Source organism: Hylobates moloch, unplaced genomic scaffold (genome assembly GCF_009828535.3).
Source record: "Hylobates moloch isolate HMO894 unplaced genomic scaffold, HMol_V3 SCAFFOLD_13, whole genome shotgun sequence".
NCBI lineage: Eukaryota > Metazoa > Chordata > Mammalia > Primates > Hylobatidae > Hylobates > Hylobates moloch.
In genome coordinates this window covers 11,143,001-11,164,527 of record NW_026652288.1, presented here as the reverse complement: position 1 = coordinate 11,164,527, position 21,527 = coordinate 11,143,001, and the positions used below count along the sequence as shown (strand labels likewise).

At 49.2% G+C, this 21,527-nt stretch overlaps 1 protein-coding gene across 2 annotated transcripts in view; it reads right to left on the bottom strand.

The window, feature by feature from the left end:
* Positions 1–452: 452 nt before the first annotated feature.
* GREB1 (growth regulating estrogen receptor binding 1) overlaps positions 453–21,527 on the bottom strand; it is an 86,168-nt gene continuing 65,093 nt past the window's right edge. Inside the window, exons 23-32 of one of the 2 annotated variants that reach the window (XM_058426954.1) lie at positions 17,698–17,856; positions 15,915–16,057; positions 12,917–13,078; positions 10,919–11,123; positions 9,980–10,154; positions 8,694–8,912; positions 7,650–7,785; positions 5,329–5,529; positions 4,437–4,575; positions 453–2,952 (exon numbers count right to left, since the gene is read on the bottom strand). In XM_058426954.1, the coding sequence (XP_058282937.1) occupies positions 2,789–2,952; positions 4,437–4,575; positions 5,329–5,529; positions 7,650–7,785; positions 8,694–8,912; positions 9,980–10,154; positions 10,919–11,123; positions 12,917–13,078; positions 15,915–16,057; positions 17,698–17,856 (1,703 nt within the window). In that variant the 3' untranslated portion in view covers positions 453–2,788. The remainder of the gene's footprint in view (positions 2,953–4,436; positions 4,576–5,328; positions 5,530–7,649; positions 7,786–8,693; positions 8,913–9,979; positions 10,155–10,918; positions 11,124–12,916; positions 13,079–15,914; positions 16,058–17,697; positions 17,857–21,527) is intronic. The other variant, XM_032172227.2, reaches the window with a different exon arrangement.

Genomic DNA, 21,527 nt, shown 5'->3' with positions numbered 1-21,527 from the left:
GCAGTGAGCAAGGGGGCCACTGGCCTTAGCTGTGGCCGCATGCTTAGCCCAGGTTAGTGGAGTATGGGAAGCGTGGTGGGAAGGACCGCAGGGAATCAACCACGCTCACTGCTCCAAACCACTCCCCCGGTAATCATCCAGACAAATGCCCCAGGTCCCTTCCGCCCTTTGCAGCCACTGTGAAGCTCAGAGTCCCCCCAAACTACCTTTCCTTGGTGGCAGGCTTCTCTGCAATTCTGAGTTGGTTTCTTCTGTATTTGTTCTCCTGCACATCCAATGCAGTCTGCCTTTTTATCCTCAGGAATTCTGCAACATGTTAATATATTCCAGTTTTACGGCTTTATTCTTATTTCTTTTCCAAAACTATCCATTTTAAGCAGCTAGTCCCCAGAGATGACTAGCCACACTACCTTATCTTGAAACAATGCTATGAATACTCACCAACAAAACAATACATGCATTATAAGTTTTATTTATAAGACTGGAACAGACAAGAATATTAGTTTGAGGGTTTTTTCCAATTTAAATTAACTGATAAAGTGGGGAGAATGACACAAAAACTGCTATTTACAAAAGACAAGTATGATTAAAGAAGGTCAGTTTTTATTCCAAAATAGGAATAATGAGATATACAAAGTGATCATTTTATAAACATTGATCTAAATATTTAATACTCGTGGACTTTTTTTCTTAGGAAAAAAAGATTGACATCAACTCTTCGGCATCATCTTTTACAATCATTTATTCTTGGATTGTTATCCATTAGAGTGCTTATAAATGTCTAAGATAGATGTGTAAGAATGCATTCTGAGGCCAGGCACAGTGACTCACACCTGTAATCCCAGCACTTTGGGAGGATAAGGTGGGCAGATCACCTGAGGCCAGGAGTTCAAGACCAGCCTGGCCAACACAGCAAAACTCCGTCTCTACTAAAAAAAAAAAAAAAAAAATTAGCTGGGCATGGTGGTGGGCGCCCATAATCCCAGCTACTCAGGAGGCTGAGGCTGGAGAATCACTTGAACCCAGGAGGCAGAGGTTGCAGTGAGCCGAGATCATTGCACCACTGCACTCCAGCCTGGGCAGCAAGAGTGAAACTCTGTCTTGAAAAAAAAAAAAAAGAATGCATTCTGATGATTAAATTGAACCGTCTTTAAACTTTTCCTTCAAGTTATGTGCCACTTCAAAAACAGTGTGGCATTGAGGGTAGGCGAGTGGGAGAAGGGAGACCTGGGCTGCAGAGTCCAGAAGCCAGAACTTTGAACTGTGCTTCTAGCTCTTTCCAGCAATGAGAACTTGGAAAGGTAGACTCTTTGCATCTCAACCTTCTCATCTTTCAAAGGGGACAAATAATTCCAATCACACAGGAAAGGACTGAACAAGATGAACGAGATGATCACTGTCCAGGCGCTGGGCAATGGGTGGCCTCTCAACTGTGGCTTTAAAAACCATTCTGGGCCAGGCACCGTGGCTCACGTCTGTAAGCCCAGCACTTTGGGAGGCCGAGGTGGGTGGATCACGAGGTCAGGAGATCCAGACCATCCTGGCTAACATGGTGAAACCCCGTCTCTACTAAAAAATACAAAAAATTAGCCGGGCATGGTGGCGGGCACCTGTAGTCCCAGCTATTCAGGAGGCTGAGGCAGGAGAATGGCATGAACCTGGGAGGTGGAGCTTGCAGTGAGCCGAGATCACACCACTGCACTCCAGCCTGGGCGACAGAGCTAGACTCCGTCTCAAAAAAAATAAAAAATAATAAAAAATAAAAAAAAAACCATTCTGTCAGGCTGTGAAGGGGTGAGCCCTAAGAAATACATCTCCCTGCCTCCTTCTCTCTTCTGTTCCCACCTCCTCTCTAGTCAAGTGAGATTCTTCCCTGAGGAACTGAACATTAGTAAGAGAAAATGAGCTACTTCAGGAACTGAAAACTAAACTCTAGTAAATTACACTCATAAGTCTAGTTCTCATCAACTATTTTCTATATCACTTTGGTTGTTTTCATTGTTTGTTTCAAGTAAGCAATGTGGTCCTTTCTCCTTTGTAAGGCTAATTTTAGGTCAACCTCTGTTAGCCTCATTTCCTACCCCCATCTCCACCCCCCCCCCAAAAAAAACCTTTTTAAAGAAAGCTTCTCTGCATTTTTGCCCTTTCTAAGAGGTAGGGTATTTACCCTATATTATTTTAATAGGATCATATTTGCTCCAAAGTAAATCAATTTGTTTAACTTTATTAAATTTGATGCCTTTGGGCTAGCCTCTGAAACAGCAAACTTATAGGCAATTAAATAATTGTTATTAAAACGATCTACTTATTTTTTCTTGTCTCCAGCCTTTACAGTTAAAATGTTCCTTTGGAATATTGCTCTGTAGGAGGTTACAGGGGAACCTACTTGGCTGAAATCCCATCTACTGAAATACTGGCACCGCTACAAAATAACCCAAGATTCTTTAGAACTAAGAGAAAAAAATCAGGTTTGTCCATGGAAGCACACGAATGGCAGGACAGGGAGTAAATCTTTGTTCCTCGTGAAACGGGCTTTAAAACAGCCCAGGGCAATGGGCTGGCCCAGAACTTGGGAGTCTCAAGTTTTCATTCCCACCCACTGCGGAGTCTTTTCCTGGCTCCCAGGACCACAGCCTCGGGGGCCCATGTGTACCAGGAGGGGCTGCGCCTGGACAGTCCCTGGGGTCCATTCCAGTCAAACACCCCACAGCTCCAGGCCTCCCTTTAGCCTCAACAGCACGAGGGCTCTGAGCACTCATCTCTTCCAGAAAACTCGCCGCTGTCTTCCTCAGATGTGTCGTCCAGTCAGAAAAAAGAGCGGCCGGTCTTCCCTGGCATTGGCGGTCTGGAACTCATCGCGCAGCCGGAACTGCCACTCATCCTCGAGCTCCAGGCGGACGACCGTCTGGCGCAGTGAGCTCCGGTCCTGACAGATGACACACAAGGTCGCACCTGCGTGGACAACGGCAGGGGTGTGGGAAGGGAAAAGGTGAGTTTATCCAGAGGAAAGCGGCTGCCCGGATTCTACTTGCAATGACGAGACAGGGCGCTGCTGAGAAGGGCAGAGGCGGCGTCCAAGTCGGCCTCTTGCTTCTTTCGGGATGATGTACAATCTTAGCGAGACCGGAGTGTGGCTGGGATGTGGCAGGTGTGCGGGGGAGAAAACACGGAGGCAGAAGGAAAGCTGAGCAGGGACTGAACCGAGGTGCAGAGAGGAAGGAGAGAGGCTGGTGGAATCGCAAACCAAGCATCCTCAGCCCCAGCCAGTAGCTCACATACCCCACCCTACCTACCCCACCTTACAGCTTCATGACCCTCTTCTGCCACCCATCCAGGCCTGGGGCAGCCCCCACTGTCCCATGTGCCAGCCACAGGAATTCTCCTTCCTCTCAACTCCCAGCACGTGGCGACACCTCAACCCGGTCTCCTCCACACTTTCCCTCTCTGCTCCCTCCCCACCTTTGTGTCCAGTGCTCCCTTTAGATGAAATGTTTCCCAAGGCAGAGACTGCTGTAGAAACCTCTTGATCCTTCCCAAGGCCTTAGATGCTGCTGGTGCTCATTCAGTGCCTGCTAGAGGGGAAGGTCAGAGCCAAGGGCCACCAAGGAAAGCGAAGGTCAGCTAGGGATCTGGGCAGGACTGGAAATGCAGACTGGAAATCGTGTTTTCAAGTCATGCAGAACAAGTGCTTGTCATTCTCAACCAAGCTGGTGCAGACAGGAGAGAGACTGGCGTAAAAGTCAAGGTGGTGTGGCACCTCCCAGGATGAGGAGGAAGACTTGTCTACCAGGAGGAAGAGCGTCAGCAACGACCGGGACACTGACGTGAAGGATTTGGGTTGGAAAAGAACACAGATGACTGGTGCGGTGGCTCACGCCGGTAATCCCAACACTTTGGGAGGCCGAGGCAGGTGGATCACCTGAGGTTGGGAGTTCGAGACAGGCCTGGCCAACATGGCGAAACCCTGTCTCTACTAAAAATAAAAAATTAGCTGGGCATGGTGGCGGCAACTGTAATCCCAGATACTCAGGAGGCTGAGGCACGAGAATCACTTGAACCCGAGAGGCAGAAGTTGCAGTGAGCCAAGATCATGCCACTGCACTCCAGCCAAGGTGACAGAGCAAGACTCCATCTCAAAAAAAAGAAAGAAAGAAAGAAAGAAAAGAAACACAAAGGCTAAAAAATGTCTGCAATTCATCTAAAAGAAAGGGGGACGTGTCTTGCCTCTACCCAAACAGGTATAGGGGAAAGAGAGCCCCCGGGGATCAAATCCCAGCTCCTTGTACTTCCCTGGGTGGCTGAGGCAGTCACTTCCCTCTCTGATCCTCAGTTTACCCATGGGCAAATAAGGACTAGGACCAAAGGTCCCCTCCTCAGGGTACCCGGTGACTACAGCCATTGAAGACAAGGTGCAGAGTTAAGAGTACAAAAGTTACCTTTCAGAAAATGAAACTTTTTCAAAAAGCTAGCTCCCACGAAAGAGTCACAGAGGTACAGCAGCAGCCCACTGAACAGCAAGTCCGAGCAGCTGATGTTTAAAGAGTGGGGCCTGGAGCTCACGTAGCAAACAGAAATCTGAAAAAGAAGAAATCCAAGAGAGGGCACTGTTTTCTATGAAATGCTCAGTAACATTCTACTATACGTTTGCATCTAGTAAATACCAACTGCTTGGTCCAGCTCAAGATTTTTGGGGGGCCAGAGACGATTTTCATGTTATTTCCAAATCTGTATCTGAAAAATAAATTCTGGAAGTTTCATCCAGACTTATCTAGTCATGAGTTAATCTGAGAATCAGAATATTTAGGCTGGGTGCAGTGGCTCACACTTGTAATCCCAACATTTTGGGAGGCCCAGGCGGGTGGATCCCCTGAGGTTGGGAGTTGGAGACCAGCCTGGACAACATCGTGAAACCCCGTCTCTACTAAAAATACAAAAATTAGCCAGGCGTGGTGGCACATGCCTGTAATCCCAGCTACTTGGGAGGCTGAGGCAGGAGAATCACTTGGACCCAGGAGGCAGAGACTGCAGTGAGCTGAGATCCTGCCATTGCACTCCAGCCTGGGCGACGAAAGTGAAACTCCATCTCAAAAACAAACCAACCAACCAACAAACAAAAAGTTTGGGCATCAGAATTGGGCTGGCTTCCTATCTTCTTACTTCCGGGCAAAGCATCTCAGCTCTCTCAGCTCAATGGCAAAAGCTATAAAGTGGGGTCAACCCCAAGACAAAGGATTTGAGGACTTAGGATCCAGAATCCCAGATTCCAGCCCATCGGTTCTAGAGATTTCTCTGAATTAGGGATTCGACAGCGCCCCCTCTGAAAGTCACCTGAGATCCCAGGTTCAGGTAACAGTCGACAGACAGCACTGGGTGGTCATGGTTCTTCAGGGACAGCGGGAAGAAGAGGTGGCTGTGGTGCTGCAGGAACTTCTCCAGCAGGAGCTGGGCGGGCGCCGCGAGGAACGTGTGCTTGCTGTCCGGGGCACAGATGTACTGGGCCGGCACGACCACTGCGGAGTTATCCGACACCTGCACGGGAAGGGGGGTGTCAGGCCACTACCGCCCTGAGGGGCGAGGACCTTCCCACGGCTTCTGGGCTGCGCGGGTGGCCCAGGCATGGAAGCTTGTGTCGCTCAGGGGAATGAACTGAGAACACATACTTCAAGAATAAACTTCTCTGTTGAGAAAGATTAGGTTTTACTCAAGGGAAACATGAAAGAGACAGGTCAAAACGAATCAACCCAATCAGTAAGAATTATAGACATTGATCATTCCATGCAGGAAACCAGCTTTCTGGTCTAGAGAAAACAAGAGAACCCGTGGGCCTGGGGGATGCAAGCGTCTGGGAGTGGCCAGCGCCTCACCAAAGATCTTGTCCCCATCCCGCCCAGCCCCGGGGCTCTTCCCACCCACAGCCAGCATCCAAGCCACAGGCTCCTGCTCCATCACCAACACGTTTACATCTACGTAAATCAGACTGTCGCTGGCTTCCCTCCCGTGAGTCCTAGAGAAAAGTCTGGAACTTTCCCAGGGCTGGGAAGGCCTGCCTACTTCCCCAGCTCCTCTCCACCACCCTCTTCCCCTTCCTCCATACTGACCTCCTCGCTCCTACCCTTCTGCACCTTCACCCACTGAAGGCATCCTGTCCCTGCTCCTGCCTCTGTCCCTGCCCGTGCCCCTGCCTCTGTCCCTGCCCGTGCCCCTGCCTCTGCCCCTTCCCATGCCTCTGCCCCTGCCTCTGCCCATGCCCCTGCCCGTGCCCCTGCCCGTGCCCCTGCCCGTGCCCCTGCCCCTGCCCTTGCCCGTGCCCCTGCCCCTGCCCTTGCCCCTGCCTGGGCACGTGGCTCACTCTCTTTCTCCAGGTCTCTGCTTTAACGTCACTTCCCCAGGGACTCCCACAGACTCAGGTCTCCCCGCGACACACACTTCACCTTTGTGGTGCTCTCCCGATGGTCCTTAACTAGCCATGTGTCTAACATCTGCCCCAGCTGCTGGGGTGTGTACTCCTGAGCATGGGGATTGGCTGCTCACTAAATATTTAGTGAATAAATGAAAACAACGCAGGGATTTCACTCACATGAAAGATTCTAGGACATGACTAGCTTTCTTATGTATAACCAATATGCAATCAAATATAATAGAAAATTAAGATTATGTTCAAATAATAAAGATAAAATACCTAAGAGTTTAAAAATGACACTGAAGGACATAAAAGTTGGTTTTAAAGGCACATCCACATCCGGCCCTTTGGTGGAGACACGGTAAAGGTGTCTGTTCTCCCTGATTAAACAACAAACCTCACACAATTGTAAGATCTCGATGATGCTGTAAGTGGGGGCCTTTATTTAAAGGTCTTGTTACTTTGCAAGAGAAATGAGGAGAGGCCCCACACTCCCGGAAAAGGGGCAATCCCTGCCTCTGGGGGTCAGTGGAGATGGAGCTGGTGTCCCAATTCAGACCCAGCCCACCTCAGCATAGCTAACTCCATCAGGAGTTTACAGAGACAAGGAGGGATAGAGGCTGGGAAAGACAGCTGGTGGCATTAGGGCAGGATCAAGACAGACAGAAGTGACAGAGAAAGGGGCTCTGGCCCACGGGACTGGGGAGAACTTCGGGCAGAGACACACCTGCTGCACTGCTTCCTGGAAGACACAGAGCTATCAAGACTTGCTGTGATTTTATGTCTTAATTCCCCAGGCCTGCTCAGCTGGAACACACATATCGTACCAGGTCTCTCCCCACCCCGAGGCTGCCCAGTGGACACACAGTATGACTATGGGGCCAGCCTGCAGAGCCATTCAGATAGTTATGCAACCAGGCACCATCCCAGGGGCCCAAGGAAGAGCGTGGCCTGAGACCTCACCCAGCTGGGGTGGGTGAGAACACACAGGAAGGCTTGGATGTAGCCTTGCACCCAGCGGAAGCTTGCAGGATACTGGTTAATATCAGGTAGAAGAGAGACCCCATGGGCCCTGTCATTTCCCAGGGCTCGATGCTGATTAAAAACCTTTACCGATCCCACCCAGTAGGGCCCTGCCCCATGCGCTTGAAAGAGACATGGCCTCCCTCGATGGCTCCTACCCTCAGTGTGCGTGCCAGGGTGGCACAGGCGGTGGACACAGAGGCCTGCCCAGCAGCGAGGAGCTCACCTTGGACGTGATGTGGAAGGACCTGTGGCCGCCCACCACGATCTGCTTCTTCATCACGCTGAAGCGGTTGAACCGGCAGAGCAGGAGGCCGGCGCTGTGCACCCGCAGGTTGAAGTCTACATCGTCACACAGGAACCTACTCAGGGCCAGAGGGAGGGTGGGTCTGATGGGCACGGCTCACACCCTCTGTCACTGCCCCCAGCACCTAGAGTGTGGGTTCCCATTTTTGGCGGCTATGAAGGTGGAGTGGGCTTCATTCTTGCCTCAAGACCTTCCTTACTCTAGGGGAAATATAAGGCAAAACAGACAAGGAAAACCCACAGGACAGACAGGGCCATCTCTGCACAGGAAAGGCAGTGTGTACCTCATGCTTAAACCACACAAGGTGGTGACCACAGGCCAAGGACCAAGTGCACGTGAGAAATGTTACCAACACAACCTCACGCGTCGGTGAAAAAGAAAGCAAAAAAAACCTCCCAGGGTAAAAACATGAGCCGCTTTTTACAGCTAAGAAGAATAGGGCTCGGAGGTGAGTGGCCTGCCTGCGCTGCAAAGATAATACGCAGCAGAACCCGGGCTCCTGGAGGCCCAGTCAGTCTGGCTCCAAAACCGACCCTCCTCGAGCGGCTGACGCAGGCTGTGGCCCACTGCCCGGCGTAGAGAGGTACTCCATGAACACTGAGCAATTGAATCCTCTGGAGATGTGAGCACTTCTGTGACTAGATATGTACAGAAACCTATGGAAATTGTCATTTTCTTCAGTGCTAAAGCTCCTAGAAAACAATGTATTGGGAGAATGAACCCAAAAGGCCAGAAAAACACACAGTCCAATATAACTCAATAAAGCATCATGAGAACTGGTGAATGAAGCTGAATGATCTGCGAATACTCAAAATTATTCAGCACTAAAAAAACTGGGACAGCGGAGAGCAAGGCCAGGTCAGTGCTCACAACCAGGACGCCTCTGCAGCCCCAGGCTGCCCTCACTCAGGACTCTGCACCCCCAGGGCCGCTGCCCCCTCTGCCCCAGGTGCAGGAGCTCACCGGTTCTGGTTGTACTGCACGTTCTGGGTCAGGTCCACGTTCAGGATGATGAAGTTGTGCACGTGGCAGCGGGAGAAGGGCTCTCGCACCTCACTGGCCCGGGTCTTGCTGGACCACTTCCGCAGGCCCAGCAGGGCGTAGTGCATGATGTTGGGGGCCGCCTCGATGTGCTGCATGATGTGCTTCAAAGACACGTTCCTTTCCGACCAGGAGAACTCCCTGCTCGAAGGAGGGAGAGTGAGTCCCTAGGCTGACACATGAGCAGCAGCAAGGCCCTTGGGACCAGGCAGTATGGCACCGGCTCTCAGACCGCCATGAACACCTGGACGGGCCAGTGCCCTGCACAGTCCCCGCCCCGGGGCCAGGCACCCTGCTGGGCACTTCTCACGGGCGCTCATTTCTTCTATGTGCTGAACACATTTACAGACCATTATTTAGTCAATTTTCACAACAACCCCATGGCACAGGTATTAATCGCAGACGAGGAAACTAGAACCCAACATGATTTAGCCATTTGCCTAAAGCCACACAGCAAATAAAAATAAAGCTAGGAGTCAGCAGTCAGGCTAGTGAGGAGGGCTGGGGCTGGGGCAGCAGGAAGGGAGTTTCTGGGGGGCAGCAATGTCCCTTTCTTAATATCGGAGTTGGTTAAATGAATGTGCTTAACTTGGGAAAAGTTCTGTATATGTATTACACTTTCCTTTTTGTCTATATATTATACTAAATGGATAGTGTGATTTTCTGTATTATACTTCAATAACAATTTTTTTTCTTTTCTTTTTTTTTTTTTTTGAGACGGAGTCTCGCTCTGTCTCCCAGGCTGGAGTGCAGTGGCACCATCTCCACTTACTACAAGCTCCGCCTCCTAGGTTCATGCCACTCTCCTGCCTCAGCCTCCCAAGTAGCTGGGACTACAAGTGCCCGCCACCACACTCAGCTATTTTTTTGTGTGTTTTTAGTAGAGACAAGGTTTCACCGTGTTAGCCAGGATGGTCTCGATCTCCCGACCTCGTGATCCACCCGCCTTGGCCTCCCGAAGTGCTGGGATTACAGGTGTGAGCCACCGCGCCTGGCCCAATAACAATTTTTTAAAATTAAAAGCAAGCCAGGCTTGGCACGTGAGCTCACTTCTACCATACCCAGGGCTCTGGGAACCACAACCACCCCTTCTACTATGAGAGGCCCTCCGGTCTTCCAGGGGTGGGCGCATTCCCCATACAAAGAGGGCACACTCGTTGGTCATCATTCGTAGGGTGGCAGGAGGTGGTGCTCTCAGGCCACCTCACCTGCTTCTCTCCCCAGCAGAGTCGACGTCCACCACGTTCCACATCACACAGGAGTCATCAGAGATCACAATGAAAGGCCAGATGTCCTGCGGCTTGATCCCCAGCTCCTCCTGCCGGTTCCGCTCAAGCTCCAGGTTATGGTAGGACAGCTCCTTGATGAGGAAATGGGCGGCACCTGCAGTGGGCGAAGCACCTGGACTCAGGGCTGTCCTGCACCCACACCCACAGCAGACAGACCCCAGGCAGACCTGCTGTCGAGGCCGCCCAGACAAGCCAGCTCCGACCTTCCTGACATGAATCACCTGTCACAAAACACAGCCCATGGGCTAGGGAGAGAAAACTACAGAGAGGAAAACACTCCTCTCCAGGTGGAACACAAATTTGCTTTCTTATGCTTTCTTCTCTAACCATTGAAAATATCAATTTGGCCAGGCGCAGTGGCTCACGCCTATAATCCCAGCAGTTTGGGGGGCCGAGGCAGTCCAATAACCTGAGGTCGGGAGTTTAAGACCAGCCTGGCCAACATGGTGAAACCCTGTCTCTACAAAAATGCAAAAATTAGCCAGGCGTCATGGCTGGTGCCTGTAATTCCAGCTACTCGGGCAGCTGAGGCAGGAGATCGCTTGAACCCGTAAGACAGAGGTTTCAGTGAGCCGAGATCGTGCCGTTGCACTCCAGCCTGGGTGACAGAACGAGACTCCATCTCAAAAAAAAAAAAAAAAAAGAAAGAAAGAAAGAAAATATCGATTAAATGGATAACCAAACACTGGGTGTGGGTCGGGGGAAGACTGCATAAAAAAGTCAAACAAAATGAAAATAGCTTTAAAAGTCCAAAAGTAAAAGGCCTGATGTCACATGTTTAACTTTTGTCTCTAGAATCCCTCTCAAGTGTTCGTTCACAGGAGTCTGACTGAGTAGATGACATTAAAGGACACTCACCAACCCCAGCGCTGTTGAAGATACTGGGGAGCACCAGCATGATGTGGTTGGGCCAATATTTCTTATAAATGGCCATCTCGTATTCCTTGACAACCAGCACATGCAAATGGCTGGCACCATCCATTGCATGGTACAGATTAAAGAGCCCATGTTCATGACGGCCGGTGGTTGGAGTGAATGTCGGACTTTTTATATATTCATGGCTCTGCAAAGTACAGGTATCATGAGGTAGAGTGTTTGTAAACGTGGCTGCAATTATTCCCTTGACTTGTGACTTTGCAGCATTTTCCATCAAAGAATGATGACCATTCTCATACTGCTGGAATTTTCAGCCTTGTGACTTGCTTTTACCAGTAAAAGGCAGGAAAAATGGCCTCGTGCCAGTCCTGGGCATAGCCTCAGAGGACTTACATGTTCCATGCCCTCTCAGAACGCTTCCACGCACAAGCCCGGGCTAGCCTGCTGGACGATGAGACACCACAGGGAGGAGAGCTGAACAGCCCAGCTGAGGCCCCCAGCCAGCCCGCAGACAACCTGCTGGCTCACTGTCGACACAAGTGAGTGAGTACAAGCAAGCCCAGAAAACCATCCGGCTGAACCAAGCCCAAACTGCTAGGCCACAGATCCCAAAGCTAACGCTTATTTGGGAATGGTTTGTTAGGCAACAGAAACTAACTGGCATATAGCAATTAACCAAATTCATTACCCTGTCATATTAGAATCTAATATTGTGTCCAGAGCACACATTATTCGTGTATGTCTTTAATTTTCCATACACTATGAACACATAACAATCGCTGCCCCATAGAGCTTAGCTATCCACTCGGGTTGTTATATCTTTTATGTAAATAACTGTTTTCTTCAACTCCTTCCTTAACAATAAGTTCATCTGGCAGAGCTAGGCCTTCTGCTCCCTCTGAATTCCTCAAAGCACCTGCCACAATACTGTGAAGCAGCTGGTGCTCATGGCCAGCTCCGCCAGGAAGGCTGGAAGGTGAGGGGAGTGGTGGAGAAACCCCAGCTCTCATATTTCACCCATGGAATTTCACTGCAACACCCAACCCCAGCCTGTGGGGTAGGAGGTACCCTACAATGATGGCCTCTTGGGTACATTACAAATATTTTCATTGCTTAATAACAGGCTGCTGGGTCTGAAAGGCCAGGTGCAACTCCACAGGTGCCTGGCACTCTGGAGAAGGAAAAGCAGCTTCTCCACATGGCCTGCTTTGAGTGGGGCTGGTTAAAGAGCAGCCAGCTGACTCAGGTGATCAGGTGAGCACTGTCAAACCAAAAGCTCTACAAGGAGCATCTCTGTAAGAATGGTCAGAGACAATGGAACATTCAGAACAATCTCTTCAAAAGATAAAGGAAATGTGTCTTTTAGAGAGACACACTGAAATATCTATATCTATAGGTATAAATATGTATAGATAGATGACATCATTTGAGGTCTGGAATTTACTTCCAAACAAAACAGGAAGGAAGAAGAGGAGAGAGGGATGGATGAAACAAGGCTGGCTATGAGTTAGCAATTGCTGGAGTTGGTAATGGGCCCTAGGGATTCACTGTGCTGTCCTATCTACCTAAGCCTATGCAAAATGTTACCTGGCAGAGCATTCAAGAAAAGACAGGGAGGGGATGAGCATTTACCCAGCTCCTGTTATCTTCCAGGCACGGAGCTAGGGGCTTTCATCAGTTATTCCAAATAGTTCTCACCACAAGCTTTTGCAAGTTGCTACTGTCCAACGTTACAATGAGGAAACCAAGGCTTGCAGATATTAAGTGACATGTTCAAATAACAAAACTACTAAATAGTAGAGCAAGGCTGAGGCTTGAATTGGTGTGACTCCAGAGCCCGTGTGCAACACCAGCCTCTTCCAAGTTCAGTCCCTGTATTGGTGTCTGCACTCCCTCATCAGGCAGCTCTGTCTCTAGTCCCTGGCTCAGTCCCTACTTGAAGCCACTTGGATCTGCCCCACTAGGTCTCTGAGCCAGTACCTTGTCTGTCACGAGGGGCAGTCGCATGCTCTCCAGCTGGCCTCCAGGTTGGCTGAAGACAAAGTGGTGCTCCTTGGACTTGGGGATGATGAAGTGCAGCTGGATCTCCTCTCCTAGCATGGAGTAAGAGAAGGCAAAGGCGTGCAGGGTGGACTCATACAGCTGGGGTGTGGGGGAAAGGACAGAGCTTGCCGTCAGAGTCCAGCCTGCTTCCCAGAAGACCCCAGGCCCACTCTGTTGTGACAATGTGCAGCTCACAGTCACCACTTCCCTACAGCACAAGAAACCCACAGGGTGACTCCAGTGCACAGTGCAGACACCCGGGTCTGTTGACAGGGCAAGCACGCCCGAGGCCACACACCCACAGCGAGAGCCTGCTCCCATCCTCAGTCCGCATGGGGCCTCCCAGCTGTGCCACGCAGGCATCAAGCTTTCTGGTCCCCGTGGCTTTGAACCAGAGCCCTGTTCTGGGTCACCAACTCAAGCATTCATGCCACAGAGCTCATTTTTAATTCTAATAAATGTATTTTTCCATCATAGTTACATGCAATCGCATATTAACACTAGCTGCATATGCTTGGACACTCCTATAACACGGCTCGCCAGGCACTGTTCTGTCCTGTGTGCTGCGATTAACAATCCTACAAAGCAGTACTGTCATCATCCCCATTTTACAGATGTGGAAACTGACATTCAGAGACCTTGGACTCACTCCTGTCACCAAGTCTGGCTGTGCCCTTAGTCACCTCCTCCAGCCTCCACTTCCCAGGAGCCTCACACCCTACATCTGTGCACGTGCTGCTCTGGGTGTGACCTCCAGCCCAGCTTTGCCCTCAGCTTGAACATCCTCTTAGGACCCCACCGACCCATGGCCCTCCCTACTGACATCCCCTCCTAGCATGTGCTATGCATGCATCCCAGGGTCTGCAGGGAAGGAGGCAGACGAGCACACACTGCTTTAATCTCTGCCATGGCTCTTCTAGACCCACAGAGCCCTTTCTTTGGGAGCAGAGATGAGGGAGAAAGGGATTTTGACTGGGGGAGGCAGTTAAGGAGGACACACTGAGGCAGTTTCATAAAAAAGGTCAAGGGAGCCTTGGGAGGCAAAGGAAAAGAAAACAGAATGAGCAGGTGCAGGCCACATGGAGATGGCAGCCAGGGGGCCACGCGGCCTCTGCACCCGTGCCAGCTGGTTTCAAGCCCCCTCACCATCCCAGGCATGCTCCTCTTCCACTGTGGCCCCCAGACCTGCGCACCCCTGAGAACACAGGCCAGGCACCGCCCAGCCAGCTGCCTCTCCTCCTCCTCTGCGCTCTGATGTCTGTTGATGCAGCCTGAGGTCCTGATGGCACCACCTACTCCTGACACTGACAGGGATGAGTGGGGACCAACACCCTTCAGTCCCTTTCAGTTCTCTACATTTCAAAATCAAGGACGTGTTTTCACATATGTTTTTGTTTGCCTTGAAAGAAAAACTACATCTCCAAGAAACAAAATGTTAGGAGAGTTTATCTGGAACAAATGGGATTACTGATTATTTTGACCCTTAAAAAATTGCTCGTATGTTCTTTCTTTCATCTACAGTACAACTGCACACTCAAACAATGAGTGCTGCATCCCCCCCGGCAGCCAAGCTCAAGGCCAGGCAGACAGGGGCTGTTTCCCTCTGCAAAAGGGATAGAAAGAGAGGCCAGCGCTCTTGCCTCAGGCCTTTCTGAAAGCAGCCCAGGACATCAGCTACCCTACATGCCTCTCCTCCCCAGCCAGGCATCTGACTAGCTCCCACCAACTCTGGCTCTCTCCCTCTGCCCCTCTCTCCCTTGCTTGGGTCTGAAATGAAAAGAAATATTCAATGTAAAATAAATCCTCTCCCCTGTTTATAAATCACCAGCCTCAAGGCCCTCCATACACCTCCATGGCACTAAGAGACCAGTCTAAACACAGCTCTGCCCACACTGGGCTCCACGTGGAGTTCCTGCTGAAAGAGTCCTCGTTCCTCCCCACAGTGCCCACCAGGCATTTTGTGGTCTGGCCTCTGCCCACCCTCCGAGTTTCGTGGCTGAGTGTACCTACCCCAAAGTCTGGGTTCCAGAAACACCCAACCCACATCACTTCCCATCCCCCAGAAACCCCACCTCCCCTCTCCCATACATGCTGTCCCTCTCCCTTCATCTTATTAATTCTTGGACCCTTGGCAAATTCTTATTAATTCTTCCAAATCTTCTCTCTTCCGCTCCCCACCCAAACAGGATCCTCATTTATAAAACAGGGACAATGAAATTTTAGTGTGAAGTAAATAGGACACTAGACAGGACAGCTCCCATCCAGTGCACCTTGAGTGGCTGGCAGGTGTGGCTTCAGGTGATCCACCAGGGCCTGAGGCAGCCAGAGCCCTGGGTCAGGAGCCTTATCCATTTCTATGTGTCCAGGATAAATATTTTCTATTGCATAAAAGGTTGGGAGAGACTGATACATAAAAAGTGCCTAGGCACATTGCCTAGCATGCAGTAGGTGCTCGATAAATGCAAATTCCTCCTCTTACCAATGGATTTCTGTGCCTCAACCATAGTACTCTTTCTGCCTACTTCACATCATTATGTTTTGCTTATCTGCACATCTCCCTCCTAGACTGAGTGTGGAGGATGGGGACAGAGTTGATTCAGCTCTGCACCCCCAGTGCCTGGTACAGAATAAGCACCTGGTAAGCATTTGCTGCATTGGACTAACTTCTGAAATCACTGGGACCTAAACATGACGACCACCTCCACGGTTGGGTAACTTGGCCACTGATAAACACACAACCCCAGGAGAACTGTGATGCTCTAGTTCCAGCAATAATTTCACAGACAATTGAAGGGAACAGAGGATGCAAGTAGACCAGGAAGCCAGGGCTTCCAGAACTCTCTATCTCCCACTCTGGAATTAAAGCGTGAGAGAGCAGGGGAACCGATGATGTGGGCCAAGGTGAAACGCCTGGTGGGGAGCTGCTGGGGCCTACCTGGTAGCGGGGGTGGAAGCCCATGTACTGGTGGCACTGCTCACAGTGGTGGTAAGTGTTGTATGCTGCGTACTTGGACAGTCTCATTCGTGCCGTCTGACGCCGCACATAAAGGTCCTCCGGCTTCCGGGACATCCCTCTGTCTGCACCAAATTCCCCGGAATTAAAAAGCAGCAGGGAGCAAAGCAAACATTATCCCCTGCCTGCTCAAACAGAAACCAAAATGCTCAAAATGACCAGACAACAGGATTCTGTCTGGTTGGGGATGACTGCCTCTCACCTCCCTGGGTCCTGACATGACAGCTAGTCAAAGGAGACAACAAAGGACCACAAAGTGTCAGTGGAATAAACTAATTAAGGCACTGTCCATATCATGTCTTACTGTAGACTAAAAATTTTCATCAGCACCTATGTAAAGATCTGCTATACAACAATTTAAAACGATTGCCAACTTAACATACCAGCACTGAATGCAGATGAACTGCCCCTTGTTTTTCTTTTTTTGTTTGTTTTTTGGAGACAAGGTCTCGCTCTGTCGCTCAGGCTGGAGTACAGTGGCATGATCTCAGCTCACTGCAACCTCCACCTTGCAGGTTCAAGTGATTCTCCTGCCTCAGCCTCCTGAGTAGCTGGGATTACAGGTGCACACCACCACACCTGGCTAATTTTTGCATTTTTTGTAGAGACAGGGTTTTGCCACGTTAGCCAGGCTGGTCTTGAACTCCTGATCTCAGGTGACCCACCCACCTTAGCCTCCCAAAGTGCTGAGATTACAGGCGTGAGCCACCACTCCCAGCCCCTGCTTGCTTTTCAAATGACCTGGCTGATTAAGATTTTAACACTCAGCCTTCATTAGAGACTGGCCTATGAGAAGGATCCTCAGTGCAAGGGATCTATTCTGAGAGCAAGGACAATAAAGTTGTTGGTTTAAAATGGAGACTGGTGGGACATTGTCTATGTCCCCACCCAAATCTATCTTGAATTGTAGCTCCCATAATTCTTACACGTTGTGGGAGGGACCTGATGGGAGATAACTGAATCATGGGGGCAGTTTCCCTAATACTGTTCTCATGGTACTGAGTAAGTCTCACGAGATGCAATGGTTTTATAAAGGGTTTCCCCTTTTGCTGGGCTGTCATTCTCTCTTGCCTGCTGCTATGTAAGACGTGCCTTTCACCTTCCACCATGATTGTGAAGCCTCCCCAGCCATGTGGAAGTGTGAGTTAATTAAGCCTCTTTTTCGTTATAAATTACCCAGTCTCGGGTATGTCTTTATCAGCAGCATGAAATGGACTAATACAGTCATTTCCTTTCTCATGGCATTTACCAAACTTTTCTAGTCTAAGTTTATAATCGCAATGGCCCTGGTACACTGCAGCGCCAGCATACCATGGATGTTAGGGATCCCTAAGGGGGAGGGAAAAATCAAGACGCTGGGGGAGGAGAGGTGAACACGTGTACTTGTTTTGATAATTCCAAATTAATAAGTAAACATGCACATCTTTTATCCTCTATTAACCACAGCCTTCAGAATATTCCAATGATGACAAATCAGCAAGGGTGTCGTCATCGTCACTTAGCAGTTCCTGAGCAACACTCTTCAATTCACAGGTTTCACATTCCTCCCTTCCTTACACAGGGAGGTGGCAACCTCAGTTCTGTACTAAGTATGGCAGGTTAATTCATCACCACCTGATTTCATGCGTAACAAAATTAAGCTCATCCTTTTAAGAGGCTGTGCCCATGCACTCTGGAAGGTGAAACGAGAGATTCAAAGTCTGACCTTCACTCTTTATACTCTGATAGTGCGAACAAATCAGGCTGGCATCTTCGTACTTCGGGTCGTGAATGATGTAGTCAAAGGGCAACTTCTTGAACAGCTCCAGGTCTGGCCAGGGGTCGCTAAGCTGGAGATAATGCCAGTCAGATTCTTCTCTGAGGTCTACAAGATTGGTAGAAACATAGATGTGACAAAAGAGGAAGTGAAAATGATTTACAGTCATGCATCGCTAAACAACACAGAATATGTTCTGAGAAATGCGACATCAGGCGATTCTGTCACTGTGCTAACATCCTAGAGTGCACTTACACACACCTACACGGCACAGCCTGCTACACACTAGGATATGTGGTATAGCCTACTGGTCTTGGGCTACAAACCTGTGAGCACGGGTGTCCAATCTTTGGGATTCCCTGGGCCACATTGGAAGAATTGTCTTGGGCCACACATAAAATAACACTAATGATAGCTGTTGAGCTTAAAAAAAAATTGCAAAAAAAAATCTCACAATGTTTTCAGAAAGTTTACAAATTTATGTTGGGCCACATTCAAAGCTGTCCTGGGCCACATGCAGCCCGTGGGTTGGACAAGCTTGCTATATAGCACGTTATTGCACTAAATACTGCAGGTAATTGTAACACAATGTGAAGCATTTGTGTATCTTGGCCGGGCGCAGTGGCTCAGGCCTGTAACCCCAGCACTTTGGGAGGCCGAGGCAGGTGGATCACCTAGGGTCAGGAGTTCAAGACCAGTCTGGCCAACATGGTAAAACCCCATATCTACTAAAAATACAAAAATCAGCCAGGCATGGTGGTGGGTGTCTGTAATCCCAGCTACTCGGGAGGCTGAGGCAGAAGAATCACTTGAACCCAGGAGGCGGAGGTTGCAGTGAGCCGAGATCTCGCCATTGCACTCCAGCCTGGGCAACAAGAGCAAAACTCCATCTCAAAAAAAAAAAAAAAAAAAAACAAAAAAAGAATTTGTGTATCTAAACACAGAAAAGGCATGGGGGAAATACGGTATAAAAAATGTAAAACGGTGCACTGTACCGGGCACCTGCCATGCACGGGGCTTGCAGGACTGGCAGTTGTTCCGGGTGAGTCAGTGAGTATGCGGTGAGCAAATGTGAAGGCCTGTGACATGGCCGTGCGCTACTGGAGACTTCACACTCTCCTCTTAGGATACACTCGATTTATAAACGATATTTTTCTTTCTTCAATAGTAAGTTAATCTTAGCTTACTATAACTTTTTTACTTTATAACCTTTTTAACTCTTTGACTGTTTTATCATAACACTTAGCTTAAAACAAACACATTGTACAACTGATCAAAAATGTCTTTTTTCTTGATATCCTTATTCTATGAGCCTAATATTTTAATTTTTCTACTTTTATTTGTTTTTGTTGTTGTTGTTTCTTGAGACAGAGTCTTGCTCTGTCACCCAGGCTAGAGTGCAGTGGCACCATCTCAGCTCACTGCAACCTCCGCCTCCCGGGTTCAAGTGACTCTCCTGCCTCAGGGGAGTAGCTGAAATTACAGGCGCATGCCACCACATCCAGCTAATTTTTGTACTTTTAGTAGAGACGGGGTTTCACCACGTTTGCCAGGCTGGTCTCAAACTCCTGGCCTCAAGTGATCTGCCCGCCTCGGCCTCCCAAAGTGCTGGGATTACAGGCGTAAGCCACGGCGCCCGGCCCTACTTTTAAAACTTTTTGTTAAAACTAAGACAGACAGACAGACAGACAGACACACACACACACACACACACACACTCGCCCAGCTTTTACAGCATCAGGATCATCAATATCACTGTCTTCCACCTCCGTATCTTGTCCCACTAGAAGGTCTTTACGGGCAGCAACACTCATGGAGCTGTCATCTCCTATGAGAACAATGCCGTCTTCTGAAGTATCTCCTGAAGGACCTGCCCGAGGCTGTTCTACAGTTAACTGCTTTGTAATAAGTAGAAGGCGTATATTATAATAAAAGTATGGTAAATACATATACCAGTAACAATTGTTTATAATTATCAAGTGCTATGTACTATACATAATTGTATGTGCTAGACTTTTGATAGTACTGGCAGTGCAGGTTAATTTACACCCGAATCGCTACAAACACTTGAGTAATGCCCCTTGCCACAAATTCCGACAACTACGATATCACTAGGTGATAGGAATTTTTCAGTTCTCCTAGAATCTCACAGGACCAATGTCACAGACGCAGTCTGTTGACCAAAACACCATTATGCACGACCACATTTTAAATGTGCACAAAGGATGATGCTTGGAGTGGAATTGTTATTGAGTCTGTGGGCTGCTGGGAAACCCCACTGTACCTGCAAGGCTCTTGACACATATTCCATTTTCAGGAATGTTCTAATGAGGCAAGAATGTGCATTCAGAGCTATCTCCATCCAGAGCAACAGCCTTGTGCTGTTTGCTGTGCGAATGGCTTCGCTCTCCTATCCCTAAGTCTGACTTCCACTCCGGCCAGAGTCCTGACCCAGAGTACCTCAGCCCTATGCTTCACCCCAGCACCATCCCCCCAGGTGATCGCACTGGTGGCCAATACCAGCAAAACCTGCATAGCTTCCTTTCTTGCCTCTATCTAAATGCCCCCCAGCCAATATGGCTCAGCTCCTGGCACTCCACCTATAGAAAGCCTCTCGGAGCGCTCCAGTCCAGGGGCTTCTCCCTCCTGATGCCAACAACATTCGTAGCCCAAACCGCACTTTTCTATTTGCCATGTCTCATCTCACATGGTGATCATTGTAGTCTATGGTGCTTACTAAATGTCTGTCAACTAAAAGGCAGAAAAATCTAGTTGGCCCAACTCAAATTATAAAATACGTCGATTATATTAAATACATGTCCTACTATAGTACACACATAGGCAGAGTGCACGTCCATAGGAAGGCAGGATAGAAATGCCTATGAGTATTTAACAGGTTTTGGCCAAACACGGTGGCTCACACCTGTAATCCCAGCACTTTGGGAGGCTGAGGCGGGTGGATCACTTGAGGTCAGGAGTTCAAGACCAGCCTGGCCAACATGGTGAAACCCTGTCTATACTAAAAATACAAAAATTAGTTGGGCGTGGTGGTACATGCCTATAAATCCAGTTGCTCCAGAGGCTGAGACAAGAGAATCACTTGAACCTGGGAGGCGGAGGTTGCAATGAGCCAAGATGGTGCCACTGCACTCCAGCCTGGGCAACACAGCTAGACTTTGTCTAAAAAAAAAGTCTTGGTGCTCTGTGTGTGTCACATTTAATCCCCATAAAACCCTATAAAACAGAAATTATCCCTATTCAACAAAAGAGATAAGATTTAAAGAACGGGCTTTAACACTGAACAAACTGGGTTCAAATCCTGTCTTTATCACTGGTATGTCCAAGAAAGACAAATTCAGCAGGGCTGTAGACTTCATCTGAAATGTGGTTCCAAACTGTGGGGAAACCTTAGGAAACTCAGAGCCAGGCTGAAGAGCCTCTCCTTTCCTGGGAGGGAAGGCCGAGGGCTGGACGGGCTTCCTTGGCTCCAAATTTTCTCCAAGTCAAAACTGAAGCACAGTCGGCAGCATCTCACCAACTGCCCTTCAGACACTGGTGCAGCTGGCTGGCAACCTCTCCACAACACAGACAGGACTCATCTGACAAGCTCTCTCTCCCAGCACAGCAGATTCATTGACCAGACCAAGTTTATGAGCCACTGGGAGGAGGGATGAGGAGGAAACGGGGGACGTTATTTTACATGAGCACAAAAGGGGTGCTCAAAAAGAAGCTGACCTTCATCAGGGTAAACTCTGTTCTGGAAATGAGAACAGGATTTT